General features: G+C 42.6%; 1 protein-coding gene across 1 annotated transcript in view; it reads right to left on the bottom strand.

The window, feature by feature from the left end:
* AKR1D1 (aldo-keto reductase family 1 member D1) overlaps positions 1–21,055 on the bottom strand; it is a 35,366-nt gene that overhangs the window by 13,521 nt on the left and 790 nt on the right. The window contains exon 2 of the mRNA XM_026037262.1: positions 4,472–4,639. Coding sequence (XP_025893047.1) covers positions 4,472–4,639 — 168 coding nt within the window. The remainder of the gene's footprint in view (positions 1–4,471; positions 4,640–21,055) is intronic.

Genomic DNA, 21,055 nt, shown 5'->3' with positions numbered 1-21,055 from the left:
TGGAAGAAACCAGAGGAAGAGAGAAATAAGGTGTGAATACCTGCCCAGAGCTGTCCTCGTGCTGACCCAGTAAAGCCACCATATGTTTGCTTAGAACAGGTTATTCCAAGTTAGGTAAATTGCAAGCTCTTGCTCAATGAATCTGGGCAGATCCATGTTGTTTTCTGAGCTTTCCAAGCATATGCTTTCACTGGGAAACTTTGACTGTTCCCACAAGAAATCTGTGGTCAGTTTTATGTTTTAAWGCAGAGCCTGAAATCATGTGAGCTAGCTGTTGAATAGCCAAACACTAAGCACAGAGAAAATCTTTTGGTTTTCTCATGTGGTCGTAGACCCTGAATCATTGCCTGACCTAGGAAGAGTTTTAATTCACCCCCCAAAATGCGCATTGAAAGATGTATTATTGCTTGCTTACAGYAAAGCAGGTGCGATTACTCAAAACACAGCTTTTTCACTCTTTTTAATCACAAATGTTTCCTTGAAGGGTTATGCCCCTGAGTTTGCTACTGCTTGCTTGCTTGCTTATCTTCTAGAGTTAACTTTAATTGAACTCTGCTAATGCAGATCTCTTGCAAGAATAAAACTACCATACCATGGTAGTTAGTAACCAAGAGCACTTCGTGAACTRATTACTGCGACTGAGAGCCACTAAAGCTGGTAATAACACAGAGTCAAAGGCTAAATGTGATGTTTTCTTGCAAACAATAACCTGACAAATCTTATTTTTCTGTCTGTGTGCAAAACTTAAATTTGGAGTCATGTTGAAATCTCTGGCATCTTCTTTTGGTTGGAAAATATGGATTTTTTTTTTTTTAGTACAGTTTTTGCCTACTCATTTCTGCCACCAATAAAGGCAGTCACAGCGTGCCAAGGTGTAAAATGAATCTTTGAGGTACAAACCACTTGTATTCATATTTTTTTTTTCAGAAAACAGTGATTAAAGGTGTTAAARGAAGCCTGGCTAAAGTATTTTAGAACCAAAATATTTTTAGCTCTAAAAGTATTAAAATTAAGTATTTTAGAAGGTATTTTGGGACTACTGAGGTATTTTAGAATACTTTAGTTTGCTAAAAACTATTTAAAACGTTTAAAATGTATTTAAARCATTTTAGAACTTTATTTTAACCAGATTATTTGCCGGAAAGCCCAGAATAGGGAATAGGGTGCCTACTCAATTATGCCAGCAGAGGCAAGGATGTGTTATACTGAAGCTCAGTTGTTACCAGAGAAGCATATCTGATGCTGCCCTATGGGGTTGGCACATGGAAATTCATGCTATGCTTAACTCCATCTTTATGTTGCAATTCATGAAGAGATGATCATGTTAAGCACTGGCAACATTAAAGGAAATCTCCTTCAGTAAAAGGACCGAGGTCCTGCTCTCAAAGTTTTAAGGTCTTCCATGGAATTTTCTGGAAGTCTTAGGTCTGGATTTTTAAAATATTTGCCAGTCTTACATGTATGTGTAAACTGGAATATTCTTTTGAGCTTAAATACAGCTATGGAACTTACCCTTTATACCCTTCATTTTGAGTTTGCTTTGTTGCTTTATTTTATTTTTATTTAGCAATGTAATAACTTGAGGTATGTTGGTAGTTTCAGAGATGTATATCTTTCTAAGTGCCTTTGCTAGTAGAGTTCAGTAAATACCTACCAGTGAATAAAAGTCTTTTTAAACAACTGTGTAAGTTCTAAAGAAACACCCTTCAGAAATGGCAAACATTTATACTGCCTTAATACATAGATGTCACAGAAACTTAAGGGTTTTCTAACTGTTTTCATGATTTGTACAAGTTATTGTAATATCTACCTAAGTAGAATCCATGTAGACATTAGAGCTATCCAAGTTGCCAGCTGGCTTTGGCATTTCAGGACACCACATTCCCTGGAAATGTTACTTTTAGTTTAATGAAAGAAATATCCTGGGATGAAAGAGGAGACCAAAAAGGTCTTGCTATATAAGCCAAGAGAACTGCTGGCAATYGATAGAAAACCTCTAAAATTTCTGGATACTGAGTTGCTCTGTCTGATCAACCAGCCAGCAGCAAAAGCCAAGTGCAAGTGCTGATGATTTCAACTGGGAAATGCAGCACAATTAYACAAAGTCACTATTCCAGTAATACTGCCACTTGGTGAAGCTGCCGTTAGTCACTGCTGATGGACCAGCCTTTGATGGGCACAATCTTTGTTTAAGGAAGGATCTGTGAGAGGTGCTTGAGTCTCCAGAGTGCTGTGGATTTCCAGCACTTCTGCTTTCTGAGAGGCTGAAAACAAACACGAGTTTGTTGTGCCTGCTATTTTCAAGAATGACTAATTATATCTACTACATTTCCCAGAAGATGCAACTCTTAATGCCAGTCATTGATCGATTAGTGGCTGCATATTTGCCTATAGCTCATACGGTACATAAAGCTGAAGATACACCAGCTTGTAAGGTAAGGGACATCCAGGGATACACTCTTCCTGTGAGTTCATTGCTACTGTGTAAATGTCCAATAGGACCTGTAAAAATCCCTGGCTGTGATGGACTTAACTGGGTGTAGGATGCTTTCTGCTGCTTCCTTYGAGCATTTTTAAGATTATAGTTGTACTCTAACAAACTGTCAACCTGAGCATCTGAGTCTAAATCTGTGGTCAAGAATAGACAAGAGACAGAACAGAAACACAAATCCATGTGTATCTCAACTCATAATTTTAAGTAAGCCTGAAACTATAGGTCTTGACTCATAGTATTGAGAAGTGCAGCACTGAGACTGCTAGGTGGTTCATTTTATGGTTTAGGGAAATGTTTTTTTTTTTTTTTTCTGGGAAAAAAATAACTTATGTAATTGCATCTTCTTTTTCCTTGTTTATTCATGGTTTGTAAATGTTTATAAATGGTTCAATTTTTAACTGGTAAGGAAAATCCACTAGCAATTAGATCAAACAAATTCATATAGAATCTCTTAACTGTAAAAAGTAAGTTGAGAGTCCTAATAACGTTTTAACAAGGGATGCACACTTGCTGAACATGAAAGTTTAAAGGAAGGGGGAGGGAGTAGAAAACAGCAGGGAAAGCAGGAGGCCAAGTTAAGGACTCAACATTGTTAGGACATCTGGTTCTAAATTTTTGGCACAATTTTGTGTTTTTGGTAATTTGCAGTAATGAAGCTGTAGAACAGTTTAAACAAAATATTTTGACTGACTCGAATCAACATTTTTGACATATGAGAGGCTGAGAGACTACCCTGATAAAGGTGGAAAATTCGAGGGCATGAAACTTTGCTCGGCATGGTAAAATTGTTACCAGTAGAATTGAGTAGGGAACTAGGAAAACTTAACAGACTGGAAATTGCTTTACTTGGAAATTGCTCTATAACTTTGATAATCCACTTGATCTGCAAGCTTCCCAGTCTGAAGCTTAGTTTCCCAGATCATAGAGCCCGACCAGACTACTCACAGCTGAGCCGAACAGACCTTTTCTCCCATGGGATCTTTCATTCTAGGAACTATGATGTTTATTTCCAAAAGAGTTGAGTAAATTTTGTGGACTACCTTTTACTTGGGAAAGGAGAAAGGGAAAATATTAGGCTGATATGACTTAAAGAAGCACTGCAGGAAGAATATTTTGAGGTATTAAACASTATTGCAAACTATACAGGCACTGTTAACGTTCTTGGAGTATCTGATGGTTATCCAGACATGGGCAGTGAGCTCTCTCTCTCTTATATCTGTGATCTGGGAATTGTATTTGTACCAACTTTTATCTGTTTCCCCTTTCCTTTCTCCAGTAGAGCATCAACTCATACAGTTGGGGTTTGAATACAGTCAGTAGCTCATATACTACTCCGAATAGTCTTGTTGATTGAAAAAGAAAGTATGGTAACCCGTTCTCTGCACGTGAGTCGACTCATGAACCTAGAGCTCCTTAATGACAGATACAGTAACTAAGGGTGTGGCTTGATGAGTAATTTTCTCGCAGCAGTACCAGCTGAAGCACTTGCTGTTCTCCAGCACACACGCACCTTAACACACGTGCTTACTCCTACCCCTTTCATTGTGCAATCTCATAGTAAACCTATATGGGGAATTGTTCTAACAGAAAATAACTCATTTGCAGGATCATTGTTCAGATCAGGCTTTTTGTGTGACTATACAAACACTGGTGCCCACGCAGCATGCGGGACAGTAATAGCACTGCTGAGCCTCACAACGATCTAAACATGCAAGTACCTACGATACCAGGCAGAATGCTTGTTGCGTCGTTCCCACTGCTAGATGAGCTATAAACCGAGTACAAAAGTGATTTCTGAGTTATACAACAAACCGTATATGTTTATAATGTTTTGAGGCAATATGGAAATAACTAGGAAAGGTAAATAATGGCTGTTGGCCTTAGAAGCATTTCAGATGTTAACTCCTGCCATTCTCCGGAAAGTCCATTCACAGAAATCTCAGATTTAGTGTAAATAAACTGAGTGCAATTTCTCACCTTGCCGCAGTAAAAGATGTCTTCTCGCTTGATCCTTCCTTCTGCAATCTTCTCCCGAATGGCTTGCCCCACTTCGTGTTCATTGAAATAGACAAAGGCACCATCTATATGGCGGTAACCAGTATCAATGGCAATCTTCACCGACTCCAGACAGGTACCTTTGGGAGTCTAGCAGGGAAAGAAAAAGAATAAACAGACTTCCAGCTTCCTGCTTGTGTCTGTTGCCATGCTATAGAGTCAGTGAGGAACAAGAAGTTCATCCCGTCTAAGTATCCTTCACCCTCTCCAAACATCAGTGCTTCAACTTCTGAATAAAATGTTCTCCGCATTTTTTTCCACTGGCAGAGTGAGAACAAGAGTCCTCAGAAAGCACAACCAAATGCATTTGGCATCAAAGTAATTTTAGAACTTCTTATCTAGATTCTGTGTAATAGCTTTCATCAACAGTTATTTGATAAAATCCCTTCCTTAAATGGAAAAGAGTTTTTTGGTATAGTAGAGCTGGTTAGCCATCTATCTATCTGACTAGAACCTGTTTGAGTATCTCATGACTCAGGAGAGTTTTCAGCAGAGCAGAAAGAAAGAATTCAGATGTAACTTCTCTTCATTCAACATCTCAACTCATTGTTCGCAACATTACCATCCAAAAGGTGGCAGTTAGGGAGGATCTACCGACCCAAATTCCCAATTGTGGGCAATCGTTGTATAATTTTGTCAAGAACCAGCAGATGATTCAGATTTACTGCCTCAGTTTAAGGCAAATTTAAGAAATCTCTTCATATGTCCAAATAACAACCATTTTGTACTCCATATTGCAGTTAAATTTGCTCATCTTTACCAAAACCCAGAACATTTTTCTTTCCAGAACAGAGCAAGCAAAATCAAGATTGGCCAAAATAAGCAAGAAAAAAAATCCACTATAGTCATCTGACTTATCACCAAAATTGGACTGAAAAAGTCTCTTTGTTGCCACGTTTTGCATAAGGAGGTAGTTCAAAGCAGTGAACTGCTGCTCTCTCAAGGCTGAAAGTTGTTCATGTTGCACATGGCAACAATGTTTTCCCACCATTTTCACAGACATTGCTCTGCTGAGACAAGAACATCTGATCCACTCAAAGGGAAACTGCAATTGAGCATGCCAACCCACTGCTTTGAACGCTGCACCTGCTCTGCAGTGCATTGCAAAGACAGATCAAACATCTGCCTTGAGGCAACACCACGTAGAGTGTCAAGGTAGAAGAGCCAGCTTCAGCTTTGCTTCTGCCAGGAGTGGATACCAGAAAGTGAATTTTGCTACCTCTAAGCACAGGGTCCAAGACCAAGTTTCCTCTCCCATATGGAAAGCAGGGGCCAGAGAAAACTGGAATGGAGTGCAGGAATGAAAAGTCGATGTCAAATTTCTTGTTTCTGCTGTGGCCAAAGAAAGGCAAGAAGTGGGCCTGGCAACAAGTGCTGTTGGGAAGCAACTTTCCTCCACAGCAGTCGCTGTCTCCTTCCTAGCTGCAGGGCAGCCAACATCTTGTTTTTCCAGGATTTTGCCATGAAATAAGCAGCTGCTCTTCCATCACCTGCCTAACGGCCTCCTTTGCTCCAGACCAAGGACAGCCCTGCCTGAGGCCACTTTTGCCTCCTTGCTGCTCTGAGGCTTTTGGAGCATAGAACAACAGGAGTGCCACTGGCCAGAAAACTTAAACACACAATTCCTGAATGTGGAAACTAACTGTGAAACTCACTGCTCTGGGATGCTGTGGAGACTAAGGATATGCACCTACCCTTCTGCATTCATGAAGGAGAAACCTATGAGAGATGACTGAAGAGATGAGGTTCATCCTCTCTGCTGCTAATAATTTCAGAGCTGCAGGCTGCTAGGAGGTACACAGGGATGCATCTCAGCCTGCTCACTCTGCTCTCCAGCTTTCCCTCAGCTTTTTCCACTGGTGGACAGGACTGGGTGGACTCTAACTCTGACGCAAAAGGGTCACTCTGCTGCCAAGCAGATGCAAAGCCACTCATGCTTACCCATACTTATTACAGACCTGAACACGGCCTGAGAAGCACGATTTGTCATGATAGAAGCATTTAGAAAAGCTATGATGCAACATTGTCTATTTAATGGAGACAGACAAGGAAAAGCTTATTCAGATGCTTTGCTGCTTTCAGTGTGACAGCCTCCCAAAGGCAAGCTCAGTCACTGCCAGAGCCCTTTCGTAGCTACTAGTGGGACGTGATGAAGACCACAGCAGCTAAAGGTACTGAAGTACCACTCAAAGGATAGTTTCCACTCGACGCATGCTCAGCAGCATTGCAGGAAGGCGAGGCATGGAACAGGGACAGACTCAAACATGTTCTGTGCATCGTGTGCTGTTGAAACCTGTAATGGTAGGATTTGGGAAGGCAGGAGACACAGAGGGCTTTGGCAAGAGAATTACAAGCTTATGGTTACTGGTAACGCTACCATCATATTTCTACCTCAGCACCGACTGCACCGAGCTGTAGCGTCAGATGCTAAGCTCAGGTTGACTAACAGAGCCAGGGGGCCAAGTCAAAGCTCTTTGAGCTCAAGTCCAGATGAGTTATCCAAAGTCATCTAAAAGAGAAATTAAATTTTATAAGTATAAGGGGTATTTTCTACATAAAACTTTGCTTTTCTAACAGCATGGCATTTAGACATCTTTAGACTGTTGGGTTTGTATCATTTGAGTGTATGAAAACAGAACACATTACTTTTCTCAAATGTTTTGGCCATTTTGTTCAATAGGAAAGTGGAAAGAATAAGCAAAAAAGGATATATTRTCATACTTAGAGGAACAGTATAATTGCAGACTTTAAGAGGAGAGGTTGGAGGACAGGAAAATGAGAAAGCTTGCTGTTAGAGTTAAACTTAAATTGCCTTTGGGTGAATCAGTTAAGTTAAATAAGAGTTGAGCTTCCATATATTTCTTAGTCTTTTGCATAGAAATTCTACATCTCTGTACAAATAATCTTGTGAAAGACTTCCATCTCAAGAATTAATCTTATTCTTTAGAGGGTTGTGGGGGCTTTCATGGATCAGGTCTTGATTACCAAAGACTGGAGATGAGTTTACATTAAATATACATGTTTTCATTGCCCTAGTTCGTTTACTCTGATGTGACATATTAGCTCCAACAGACTCTGGTCTTAGAGGTTTCCGATAAAAGTGCAAGAAAACCTAGGAAAGGGTTTTCGGAAAATCCTGGCCCTATTGAACCCTCCCAGCTGAAGGTCGGGGAAATTTGCAAGCCTGGAAACTTTATACCATATGTTTATTTTCATTCTAATGGAGAAACTATCATCCCTAGCATTTCACATATGTAATCCTTCCAAATCCTGCAGTATTGGGCTGTGGTAAGCTGTGTTGATGAGTTGCACAGACCAGCCACGTTGTGGTTTTATCACTTTTTAGAAGTGTTGCTCTATGTATCATATCTTATTCCTTTGTTTCTTGACAATCTTAAAGCTAGATGACTCAAATTACCACCACTTCATCTGTTGTTTTATCAGTGAGGGCACAAAMCTTCACCTTCCCTTGCTACTCAGCAAGATTCTTTTCAATCAAGAAACTTTTCAGTCTTTCACAGAAAGTTCTTAACTACCAGACCTGAAGAGTTAGAGACGGTGACCAAACCAGAGCTTGTCAGCTAAGAACCTGCTATTACTTAATTGCAGATAAATTGCAGATTAACTGCTCTTACATGTCCTAATGTGTAAGGTTTGCACTTGTATTACAGCTCTCTGTGGAGCAGTGACTCACAAGGAGACGAGTCCCAGAATAACCATCCCACCTACTTCTAGCAGGTGGTGTCAGACCTCAGCGGTCGTAATTCAGTTTGTGTGTATTGTATGCAATGCAAAATGCTTTATATTCATTTCAGTTAGGCCTTCCTATGTGTGGTTCCTTCTTACACCATTTTTCAAATGGCCAGGGCTTGGTGTTTAGATCAGCACAAACRCTTGCTGGCACACTAAAATTTCTTGGTGTTAAAAGGCTTTAGGCTTTGTCAGTAGTAATTCAGGAGACTTGGCCTTAAGACAAGTCTTTGCTTCTTTATTACTTTTTACTTAAGTGTAGATAAGAGGTATGCTTAATCCTTAGCTATAATTAATGTTTCAGTTTCTAATCAGCCTGCCCTGCAACCATGCTCCTTTGATCAAGGACTGTTATTTTAGAACTGGAATTTTCTAACCACTTGTACACTGTAAGTCAGATTTTTATCTTCACTACTCCAACATTCAGTCACTAATGTGTGCCAAAAAAGATCTTAAATTTATTACATATATTCTGATAAAAGAACAGCTGCTCAGGTGACTAGAGTCACTCTATCACTAATAAGTTATTTAATAACATCTAAGTTATTTTTAAGATTATAGAGTTTAAGGAAACAAAACACACAATTATTTCCTCTATCAGTCTTTTTGATAGCTTGTAAATCTACTGATTTACGACCAAGCATGACAGGTTGTACCAATATCCACTTCCTTCAGGTTGCATGGTAAATAAAACTGTCAGGAGGCTAGAAGGAACAGGCTTGGATTTGTACCTTTCTTGAAAGGAAGGAAGGAGCAACTTGGCTTCCTTTCCGCAGACAAAGTAGCCAACTGGCCAGCCATCACATTTTATGAGTCTAAAAATGCAATGTGCTCCATCAGTTTTGTCTGTCTGAAGGGGTTTGCTCTCTTTTCCTCTGAGACCATGATTTTTTTTAATGTTTATTCCAGACAACAGCAGTTGTCTAGAAGCAGAAATCACACTCCRCTTTGTCAAAAACTGGTCTCCCTYCCCTGAAAAACACTTTTGCTCCCAATTAAATGTGAGCAAGCAACCGGAGAATATTTTCTGTGCATACGTCCCCATGAATATTACCGTTTCCTTTCAAGTAGGATAATATTTGCTTAGCGGTGTTTGTGGTAGTCCTACTCATTCCTGTTATTTAGTGCTGCACTTTCACTTCCTGCTTCTGTTCTGTTTTTCCTGTAGCATCCTTTTCTGGTCTGTTCTTCCTGCAAACTATCCCTCTGATAGAAAGGGATTTTTGGTTAACTCCAGAGACAAAGCTAAGAAGATCTGTTAGTGACAGAGTGCAGCCCTGAAAGACCACATAGACAGCAGGTTTCACAGGCAGTGCTTTCAAAAGTCTTAACATCACTATATTCACTTATTCTTTATTGATTCATACAATAAAGGGAAGCAGAGTCTGTCTGGCGCTCTCGCTTTCTGCTGCACCTCATTTCACATGTGCAGTTTTATTGAGTTGCATCAGTCTTGGCAGGCTGTGAGTGCTGAGGAAGCAACACACCAGGGAATAAGCAGTTTGCCTTAGTCCTATGCAGCTCATCTGGTTAGTGTGGGGTTATCCAGTCCCCGCCATGCGAGACTAATGCTCCCGGGAGGAAGAGCTTGAGGTGTTGGGGAAGACAGGGCCATCTCCCACAAGAGTCTGAATTTAGCTAGAGCTAAATCAGGACAAGGCATCCAAGCTGTGGGCTAAGTGCTCCACTCCGAACCTATAATTTAAGATGAGAAGCTGCTGTTTAGGAATCTTAGTCAGCTAAATACAGGAAGAAGAAAGTAGGTAGATGCCAGGGCTCGGAGTCTCCTTTCCAGAGCTCTGCAGTCACAAACAGATTCTTATGCAAAGTTTCTAGAAGCACAGTTGCTTATTTCCCTTTGCCTGTTTTCTTGACAAACTGGCAAGGAGGACCAGCTTAAGATGTCAGGAATGGAGCAGAGAAAACATGTGTAATGAAGGTATTACAGGAAAGCAAAGGTTGAGTTTATAAAACCAGAGGATATGAGCCACACAAGGGAACATTCTTAGAATTGTTTAATCTTGTAAAGGAGAAGCTGTACCGTACACCTATTTCTTGGAAAAAGCAACCACCGGCACATCTCTCTCTCTCGTATGCAGGAAAAACTGGCTTGCGTCCCCCGGAAGTGTTGGCAACCACCATCCAGGAAACAAAATTCAGAGAAACGGTTTCTGCAAAAGCAGGTAGAGCTAAGAAATGTGTTAGCGAGCACAGTTTGCAGCTTTTGAGCTGGGCTTTGAGAGGCAGAACCTGCTGTGTTGGGCCAGTACTTTGCTCTGTATCATGCAGTGCATTACCTTAGGCAGCAGATGATACCAAAGGCACCCAAAGAACAGGGAGAGAGGCAATGTTCTCCACCTCATGTCATGCTGCAAGGGAGTGGGGACAAGAGGTGGCTTTCTCCACTAGCCTGAAGTTCCTCAGTCAGTGTCCTGAAGCACGAAGTTTGATCACCCTCACAACACCAACTCAGATTGCATAATGAAAGTTTTAGCATTTCTAGAATTCCTCTTACAGTGTTATTCTAGGATTTAGCTAAAGCTCTGTTCAGGAAAACCTTATTATTGTAGCTGGCAGAGACTACTGGAGTTATTTTTACCAGAGGAATCAAAGATTGCAGAACACCCAGTTTTAGGATTGTTTCAACAGAAGTTGCCCTTAATGAAAATTAGTTTAATGCAAGGATGGACTAAAAGACTACCTTGTTCCTCTTCCCACAGCTCAAAAATTAAAGTAAACCAATCAAAGGCTGTGCACACCAGAGTCCCAAGCTAACTGTTCCAGCTGAGTGGACTGTGAAAACTTTTGAAGAGTGGGAGGACACAGTAGACAGCTGGCCAGCCCTAGAAAACACCTGTCTAACTGCAAGGGTGGATGCTATCAAAGCATCCTTCCAATAAAATATCTCATCCTAGGGATATGTGAGGAAAAAGGGAAAGATGAAGCACCAGCTTTTGCAATAGCAGAAGAGAATCAAAATGTTACTGATAGTTCTTCCACTTCGTTCTTCTACTTCATTCCCTAGAGTTAAAGGGGAGAGGTTTCTGGCRCCAGTTTGCAGAAGCGTTGGCAAAGGCAGATGTAAAGCCTGGGGAATTCCACCACCTAGTTAGCTGAACCAACAGAAGTTGGCTTTGATGAAGCCTGAAGAGGCATTTTCTACACAATGTTTTTCGGTTTTGATGAATGTGGCCTCCTAGGTCAACCGAAGACAGAACCCAGATGTTAGCTTCCTGCATGGGCTGCAAGAACATGTTTACGCTGTTCTTCAGGGAATTGCAATGAATCAAGCACACATGGGAGTGCAGATTCGCATTTAATGTATGGAGTTTCTCAGGGCCATTTTAGAAAACGGAGCAGGTTTGTCTGGAAGATAGGGCTCTCACTGTTCTTGCCAAAAAAATTATCTTTCAATTCTGTTAACGCTGATGACTCACTCGTAAGCACTCAAATTTTCCCTATCTTCAACAGTGCCAATGAGTCCCTCTCCTGAGGTTTTCCTTGAAGACTCATCTTCAGTAAAACGATCATCAGAACTTTTGTTCAGATAAAATGGCTTTCCTTGTAGCTCTGGAGCAGCCATGAAAATGCAATGTGCTTAGAAAGCCAGAGAAAAAGAGAGAAAAATATCTTTTGTTGTCAATATTTGGGCTTGATATTATTGCATTGGTGTTTGAGGAAAAGAAGTATATTGAAACAGCTACTGTTTGTCACTGCGTGACCTAGCTGTGGAATGTAAAAAGTCTGCTTCCCCTGCTTTCTTTTCAGACAGGAATCTCTAAGATGACTTTTTGGGAAGTGCTACTGTCCTAAAAGCTTATCAGGATTGCCCTTCTCTTGGTTTTGTAACTGGACTTTTTAAATGCAATTTCATCCTATATCACAGTCAGACATCCAGCTTAGTGGGTTATGCAAGCATCTGACATCTACTCTCTGAAAGCCATACAGAGTCCCAGCCAAAGTTGTCATCTCCAAATGTTGTCTTGCTCTGGGAACATTTCTCTCTGGAGTACTCTTGCGTGTGTCCAAGTCAGCATGTGTCGGCACAGTGCTCAGGAGCCAAGTGACACAGTGCCAGGTTGGCTGGAATAGCCAGCCCCTTGGCTTGGATTAGAAAGGCATCGCTGCGCTGGGGCCAGGTGATTATCTGGTTGTCAACAATTTCTTTAGTGGAAGTGCTCAGCTTTGCAGGACAGGAATATATCTCTTGGTCCTGACACATCCTGAGAGGATTTTCATGTGGCAGCTAAGGTGTGACCACAGCTTACAGGTTTTAGCTTTTTAAGAAGCATTTTCTGAAAGTTTATAGTTTATAGTTTAAGACAGGCTTTGGTTTGGAGGAGAGGGGAAGATGCTCTGAGTGCAGTCTACTCAGGGCAAACTAAAAACTTCACCACTTTCTGAGAGCAGCAACAATTTTGTGACCACTTTGCTCAGAAATCCTCCACTAGTCAGTGGACTTTGTAGCTAAAAAATTGCTCTTTCAGTTACCCTCTTCTGCAAGGATGGCCCCAGCTTCAACAGGAATTGTACATGTTGATCATTTCAACAAATGCAGCTTTTGGTCTGCCACACATGGTTAGACACTAATTGTTTTCGTAGCTGGAATCACCACAGAAGCTGTTGGCACGATATGGGGATTAGTCATACTATCAATTTGTTTTTCATTAAACATTAGGATTCATTGAAATGAAGGACCTCAGAGATTTTAGCAAGAGAAGGTRCATGAAAGCAAACATGTATCTCTGCTGATTCCATAGCATCTTAAGAGTCATGGGTTATGGGCAAATCAAACTTGTGAGAACTTAGCTTGTGTCCTCAAGAGAGCTTTATGCAAGAATCATTTGTCCAGCTTCGYACAGGGTAAAACGTAATTTTGTCAAATCTTACCTTCTGGTTAAAGGACTCTTCTGAGACAAAGACTAGGAGATTTTGAGCTTGCAATTTCGGGGGGGGAAGCCTTTTCTGATACACAGTTTTATCTAATTAGATGACTTAACTTTCCTTTCTTAATGAGAGAAAGATGCAATCTTGCTTTTATGCAAGCCAAAAATGTTCCATTGTATAACATGAAATTACAAGGAGTTAGCAGGAATTGAGGCGTCAAGAGCTGGTTGCAGGGAGGAGAGAAGACATTACACTGAAGCACAAAGTTCAAAGTTAGGAAGACTGTTCCAGCAGGAAAGCAGAAAAGTTGTATGGCAGAGCAAAAAAGCCTAATGCAAGTGCATTTTGTAGGTGGCAAATATAGCACCAAATCATATATAAAAAGCTTTAAGATGYGTCATACAATTTTAAGGTTTTTAGTGAAAGTCAGGGATTAAAGAAGTTGCAAATTGAAAAATTTTAAACTCCTTTGATTTAATACACTTTGCTGCTTTGTACTTTTACCTGTTCTTCTATTAGAATTAGAGGAATGGTCGGTGAGAAGCAGCATCTTAAGTGTTTATCCCTCATACTCTGGCAAGGATCTCTGCCATCTCCGTAGCAAACAGCAGGGATGGATTAAGACTATAACACAGTTCAGAGCTGCAGAAGCTTCTCAAGTCCTGCCGCAGATGCCTTCTCCCATCATTCCTTTATTGCTGTGCTTTTGGTTGCGCTTCCAAAAGAGCAGCCAGAGAGCCAGGCTCTGCTGCTGCCCACTAAAAGTTGCTGCTACTGCATCCTGTCAAGGCATTTGCAGGCCAAATMACAAGAAATCCTGCTTTTATCTGCGCTTGGCAACTAGGTCTTCCCAATAACTGTGACTTAGCCAAGGAGTAAACAGGAAGATCTGTCAGATTAAGCAATGAGCATGTCGCTCAACATGGGTATACTCGTAACACAAGGAAAAGCATGCAATTTACTGTCTGTGCAAGCAGAATTGTCTGAGTACTGTTCAGTCCTTTGAGTATTAAACTAATGAAGTCATGTTGTAGTTGGGTGATCTTGCTCTATATATGTGTACATGCATATATGTATATATATGTGATCTTGCTAATATATAAATATATTTTTTACTGTATATAATATATGGTATATGGACAAATATTATACAGTGTGAAGGCTAGGCTAATAGTTCACTAGCAAACAGGCTAGGACTTGTTACTGATCAGCATAGCTCTCTTCCTCAGTTGGAGTAATRTATCTCCTTTCTTTCTGGCCTTGCCTCAAATACATACATCTCAGTTTGGGAGTATGGGTTTAGGACCTCTTCAGAGGCCAAGGCAACATTAGACCAACCTCTGAARCATCTCAGAAATCCCAATCTTGAAAGACAGTATGTTGTTGTGTGTAGGCCGGTCATAGCTCTGTTGCTCTAAAGCAAGATTCAAGAAGGCAAGAGAGGAGGAGTCCATACAACATGAGATAATTTCTGCTCAGAAAGCTAATGGCTTTCTGAAAGCCAATGGTGTTCACCAAAGCACCAAAGGAACTTTAAAGAGATAGAGCATCCTTTGGGGAGGTCGTTTAGGGAACATGCCCAATAACTAAAAAAAAAAATCCACGCACACACACACAAAAAACCCGAACATGTTCTGTGTGTATCCCTTATTTTGCTTCTTAAATTCACAGGATAAATATGAGGCTCCATAGTCAAATATGCCAGCTGACTCCCTCCAGTTCTATTCAGATCTGGTTCCCACTACCTTTTCCAGGGACAAAAAAGGCAAAGTATCTCCCACGTGTACATCTCTGGTGATTTTATATAGAAGCATAAGGATTAGTTCATTAAAGAGCTAACTTCAGACTCTTAATGCTGACTTCAAACACATGTTCATTTGTAACTCTTCTGTAGGATTCTGTAGGACTGTAGGATTAAAAAACTTTTTTTTTTCAAAAATAAATTATGGAAAATAAACTGAGGCTGTAAGGACATATGGTATGGCAGTTCCTATTCTTTGCACTGCCTTTTTTAGATTTTCCAAGAAAAAATCTAGAAACTGAGTGTCACAAGAAGTTTACCTCAGTATGAAGAAAGCAAACAGTTGGAGTAAAAGTTTATAAAATCAGGAAGTTGAGGTCTATATACTTCAATTCTTTCTCTAGAGAACTCAGATATCCATCCCTCCTTTGAGAGACTTTCAATATATGAAGAGACTTTCAAAATCCATCCCAGTAGATCCCACAGATACGCCATCATTTATGTATAGGTCAAGTCACTTCCTCCACAGGACACCCGAAATCATTGCTTTCTCCATGTTTCAGAAGTTGGTGATGGGCAGGAGAAAAACATAAGAAATCAAAGCTTGGTGTAGTCTCCCTCTATGGCAGTTCAAAAATCTGAATTGTCTCATGTAAATAAGTCATTTACTATCCTACTTGACTTAAAGAGGTAGCCTACAGCTGGTTCCAAAGAAAAGCAGYCTTGCAGCAGAGATACAGTCCTTAACTGAGTAGCAAAAATAAATATGTGTATGTACCTATATGTGAGAAACTTTGGGGTATAAAAGATATTATTTGAACACTACCCACTTTGCTCCACTGCTGGCCCATGCAACGAAAAGTCATTCTGCTCAACTTCTAGCTTGGGTGTAAGAAGTATTTCAGAGTGCCAAAAGAGTGTTTTGACTTATCCAAACCAGATTTTACCCTGGTTGCTCAGATTGGATGTAGGAGTCCTGGATGAACTTTTTCTCTCCCAGATTCAAAACAGCAATCAGCAATTTGTTTTTAAATAAAACGAAGACTGTCTAGGCATCCTACCATTCACAAGAGTTGCTCCATAGCAGTTTAGGATTTAGTTGTCTTTTTTCCTTCCTGGTGAGATGTCATGCAGCGCTCTTTGGGTGAGCCCATGAAGGCAAGCTTAGGGACACCAACCCCAGCACCCTTTCCTGCAGGGAGTACCTTCCTCTCCAACTTGCATGTGTTTCTTCTTGCCTGAGTGAATCCACCACACACCCCAGTGATCATGTTATTTTTCTGGGCTCTGTGATATGAGTTTAATCCCTGGGGTCACAGCAGAGGACTGAGACTGGTTTCCCACAGCCTGTGCGTATTACCTACCAACCGGCTATTCAGGGAAAGGCAACTACTACCTCCAACTGCTTTAATAATCTTTTGATTCCTCAGCTTGTACTGCCAGTGCCCAAAATGAAAAGCTTTGCCATTTGTTTTGCCTGAAACTATTCCATGAAACTGCTTCCAATTTATGAATGGGTTTGGCTACCTCAGAACCTCATTTTTAGCAAAGCAGTGACTTGCCAAAAACCCTTACCCGGTGCTATTCTTGAGCACTTTGCCCAATCTTATGTTTCAGAAGCATTGCCTGTGTATAGTGTGGTTGCTACAGCCTTCCCTTCAAGCCCTCTCCTCCCTCAGTCAAAACAGGAAGGCAGGAGGGGAGTCGCAGCCAAGGCCCCTTGACCTTCCCAGGAGGCAGCCGGTATTTATGTGTAGGCACTGGCTTGACGATCCGAGCGGCGATGACAGGGATGAGTTATAAAGTGATGCTGGTATAAGTGTAGTTTTAACGAGGCATAGGATTTCCAGGGTTTAGGGTTGTTTTTAGCACCTCTCCTCCCAGCRCCGGCTCCTCCCTGCTCTCTTGCTGTCCCTCACTCCGAGGGCTCCGCCGGTTCCTCCGCGGCACGGGGTGATGCCCGGGGCTCGTCCTGACGAGCCCCATGTAGCCCCCCGGGGCTGTCCCTGCCACGGCCGCCCTCTCCCTCCTCGTTCCCCTCACAGCGGCGGGTGCCCGGGGAGTTTTGGGTCTGCCAGCGGCGTGGGGGCCCTCAGGGAGGGAAAGCTGGAGGCCGCGCATCTGCTGGAGCCGCTCTGGGCGGCCTCGCCAGGAGCAGCCTCGCAGGCCGGCGGGGGCAGAGCTGGCCTCAAGCTTTAAAGCTGCTCCTGGATGTTCCAAAGCCACTGCTCCTGCTGCCGTTCCCTCTCGGACCTGTCACAGAGGGGATGCTTGGAGGAAGGAATGGAAAGAAAGAAGTAGTCTTTTTCTGACTGAGGGTCTGAAATCCTCAACGGTGTACTTGAGCTTGCTAGGCTTATTTATGAAGGGCAGCCTATTGAGGATGGCCAGGACTCTAATACCCTTTATATGTTTCTTCCCCAAATGAAGGAAAGCACAAAACTGACTTCAGCTTGTTGGAATCTGTACCAAAAAGAGAACTAAGCTTTTAGTTTTAATATATTTATTAGTTACTCTTAAAAATACAAATAGAAATACCAATTAAAGCAGCAAAAAATTATTTTAAGTGCTTTTCTGATAAACAATCTAGGTTTATAACTACTTCTGTAAGCCAGTGAAGAAGAGTCTTTTCTTTCTATTAACCAGTGAGCCCATAGCAAATGCATTCCCTGCATTTTCCTGCTCTGCTAGGAGAATAAGGCAAAAAGACACTCCCCCTTCTCCCCTCAGCACCTCACTAGYGGAGTCTTCAGTCTCCAAGAATGATCTTAATTCTGGTAATTCTGACCTGCACCCAGCCAAAAGATAAACTCACTCTTGGGGGATAAAGCTTTCAGGAAAATTATTAATCTGTTTTTCAAATAGACCTTTCACAATGTTCTAGCTCTGTTTCATTTGAGTGGTGGCTTCGCTGAGTCAGGAAGCCTGTGCACAGGACCAGTCTTTGGCCAATGGACTTTTTCCTGCTTTTTTTTTTTTTTTAATTTTTTTTTTTTGTATGTGTGTGTACGTATGTGTTCAGCATTTCACAACAGCAGAAGCATGACTTATCTTCCAAAGTTTTCTTCGGGAGAACAATTAAGTTATTTAAGACTAGCTCAGCAAGCTGCTGACACACTTCGCTTGCGAGCGCGCGGCTCTGCAGTTTATCTTGACAGAGCCCAAAACACAAACGCTGGCCTCCTGCCTCCGTTTCCTTGTAACCAGCCATCAGAGAAAGATTTCCCCACTTCTCTGCTAACTAGATATGCCTGCTTTGCTTAACCAGCAAGTGCATTCCTGCTCTTCGGGAAGAACACTCTGCGCTCATTACGAGCTACTGGGCTGCAGCGTGAGATTGAGAAAACAGATTTGTTTTGGACAGCCCCCTCTGACACGGAGGTGCCAGGGTGAACGGCCTTTGAAGAAAGTCTGCATCCAAGAGCAAGATGAATAATCTGACAAGTGAATGGCTCTGTATTTTATATCAGCGTGCAGAATGGCTAGAAGCTGCAGGGATCTGACTCACGCGCAGAAATAGCGCGCTGGGAACGGCCGGTCCCGCCGCCGCCACCACCGGCTGCCTGCTCTCACTGTTGAGGAATCGGCGGCTCAGACGCCGCTTCTTAAGTGATTCAGCCACAAAAGGTTACAACTAGGTGTTGGGGGGGAAATGTGTCAGAGCTGGTTTCTAACTTTTCTTTTTAAGGCAGCCCTTGAAAGAGCCATGAGTTGTCACAAACCCCTTCAGCTCTCCAGGCAAGAGGATAGAAACCCTGCCAGGCATCCCCATGGAAATGGTGCCAGTCACAAGTCAGCGCTCGGCGGCGCAGCTTGTCCCAGCGCAGCCCCGCTCTGCTGTCAAGGCAGGGCTTGGGCACAGTCCCTCTGATCTCTCATCAGGCAAGCAGGCTTTCTGAGGTGGGTGAGCTTTAAACTATGACCTGTTTTAAGTGTCCTGCCCCATTATTGATCTGCAGCTGCAAACAATTCTGCAGCCCCTCTGCCAGTTGCCTTCTGCAGTGAGTTCCTCCACTCAAGCACACAGTCCTAAGCCTAGGCTTGCAGTTCGGTTTCTCTGGATAGCCACAACAGTATTTCACTTGCTTTTCTTAGAAAAAAATGGGGCTTTTGCAAGTGCTTAGAAGTATTTCTTGACTTCTCAGCTCCTCCTCTGATTAAGAACTTGCTAGCATGCTTATCGTGCGCAAAGGGAGACACAGCTCAAACTACTCCAAATGTGGAGAGAGGGAGAAACAGGGGTTGCAGATGTGCACCCATCCTGAATGAGGATGCAGGTACACAGCAGCTTTCACTGCTCCAGATTAGAGATGTGGTGGCTATGCCCTGTCTGCCCTATCCTTTCTCCTCTCTTCTGTCAGCAGAAGAGATCCCTAAGAAGGGCTGCATCCAGCGGGTGAGTCAGCTGGAAATCAACCCTACCTAAAAATGACAAGTTTTTGCCGGAGCAGCTCCCAGATAAGGCTTGCTGACCAGCTGCATCCACAAGAGGGTAGAGCAGGGAGCAGGACTACGCTGGGCTGGGGGAGAGCAAGCAGGAGTGTCGATGTGAAGTTAGAGAAGTCTGAGCGTCTGCAGAGTGAACCCCACACAAGTTCACGTTGCTGCCCAGGCAGCTGCCGCTGCGAGTGGGAATCCCACACATCACTCCTCTGCTCGGGGGTTAATTTTATGCTCAGCTCCCCARTAGTTTTAGCTAATTCCACAGCTTCTCCCTGCATCTCCCAGCAGTGCAGATGGGAAGCGCATCAAGGCAGGAACATCCCTTCTGGTAGCAGCCTCACTTCTGTCAGCTTTAAACCGCTGCAAAACTGCAACTCGGAGGCTAAGGACACTGTATAGAAATCTGGAAAGAGACAAGTCAAATCTCTTCAAAGCAATTTTGTCACTGAATTATGCAACATTCTGCTTTGCTACACTGAAGCTCTTTTTAAAGATCTGAAGTTTGGTTTCTTAGCCCTTATTCAAAGAGCACCCCTAGATGAAAATATCTCAAAAAAAAAAAAAAAAAAAAAAAAAAAAAAAAAAAAAAAAAAAAAAAAAAAAAAAAAAAAAAAAAAAAAAACACACCACTGTAGTGATGCAGGTGGCAGTGCCCAGCCCCCGAACCGTAGGCAGTGTCACCCCCCTATACCGTTCTCCCTGGGCACAGTACAACCAGAACTGCAGCATTAGGGACTTGTGCAACGCTTTCCGCATCACTTCTGCAATGCCTACAGCAGGGTTCATTGTGATTAATGTGGCATAGTGCAACTAGTGATTGTTAAGCGACTTTAATCAATTGTTTTAATGACAAAAAAGAAAACTTTAAAATATCTTGTGGCATTGTGGTGCACATAATACGACAACATATATGGTAGACACAAAATCACATCTCAGTTCTGATGCTATTTTACAAGAACGGTTCTAACCACCACTTCTCTTTCCTTCAAAACAGGACAAAGACCTGCTCAAGGATCACTCGGTTTAGGAGGGCACAAGGCAGCAGCTAACGAGCTGGCTTTGCACTGCCAGGAGCACGGAGGGCAAACAGACCAGGTGAGCTCCCACTATTTCAGTGCAGCCGAAACTGCAACAGTTAGACGGGATGCCTGCCCAGGACACACAAAACCAAGGGATTTGAGGACAGTTTGGCCGCTGGCATTCAGCTGTTGGGAGCCACAGGAATCAGGATGTAGGAATTTGGGTCTTTGTTTCAGGAACATTCCTTGGAAAGTGTCTGCGCCGGATGCGAGATGCTCCCAAATTCCTCGTCTTATCTGCGCCCGGCGCAGCGGAGCCTCTGGGCGAGCCCGAGCCCCCCGCGGCTGCCGCTGCCGGGGGAGTCCGCGCTCATCACACGGCAAATTCCTCCCGTTACCCGCCTCCCGCTGGGTCAGCCCGGGATGCGGCGGCAGCGCCGGGTCCCCCTCCCAGCCGCGGCTGCCCGCGCAGGGGCAGCGGAGCGGCGCTCGCAACTCGGGCATTGCGCGGGCGCGGTGAGCGGCGGCACTAAGGTGCCGCGCTTGAAGAAAGAAAAAAAAAGAAAAAGGAATAAAAAAAGAAAGAGCAAAAAGAAAAGAAAAAGGAATAAAAAAAGAAAGAGCAAAAAGAAAAGAGCGAAAAGAAAAAGGAATACAAAAGAAAGA

This window comes from Nothoprocta perdicaria, unplaced genomic scaffold (genome assembly GCF_003342845.1).
Source record: "Nothoprocta perdicaria isolate Ctin4 unplaced genomic scaffold, notPer1 scaffold_195, whole genome shotgun sequence".
In the NCBI taxonomy this organism is placed as follows: domain Eukaryota; kingdom Metazoa; phylum Chordata; class Aves; order Tinamiformes; family Tinamidae; genus Nothoprocta; species Nothoprocta perdicaria.
Note: the sequence above shows the minus strand (reverse complement) of the source record. Positions and strands in the feature narration are given on the sequence as shown.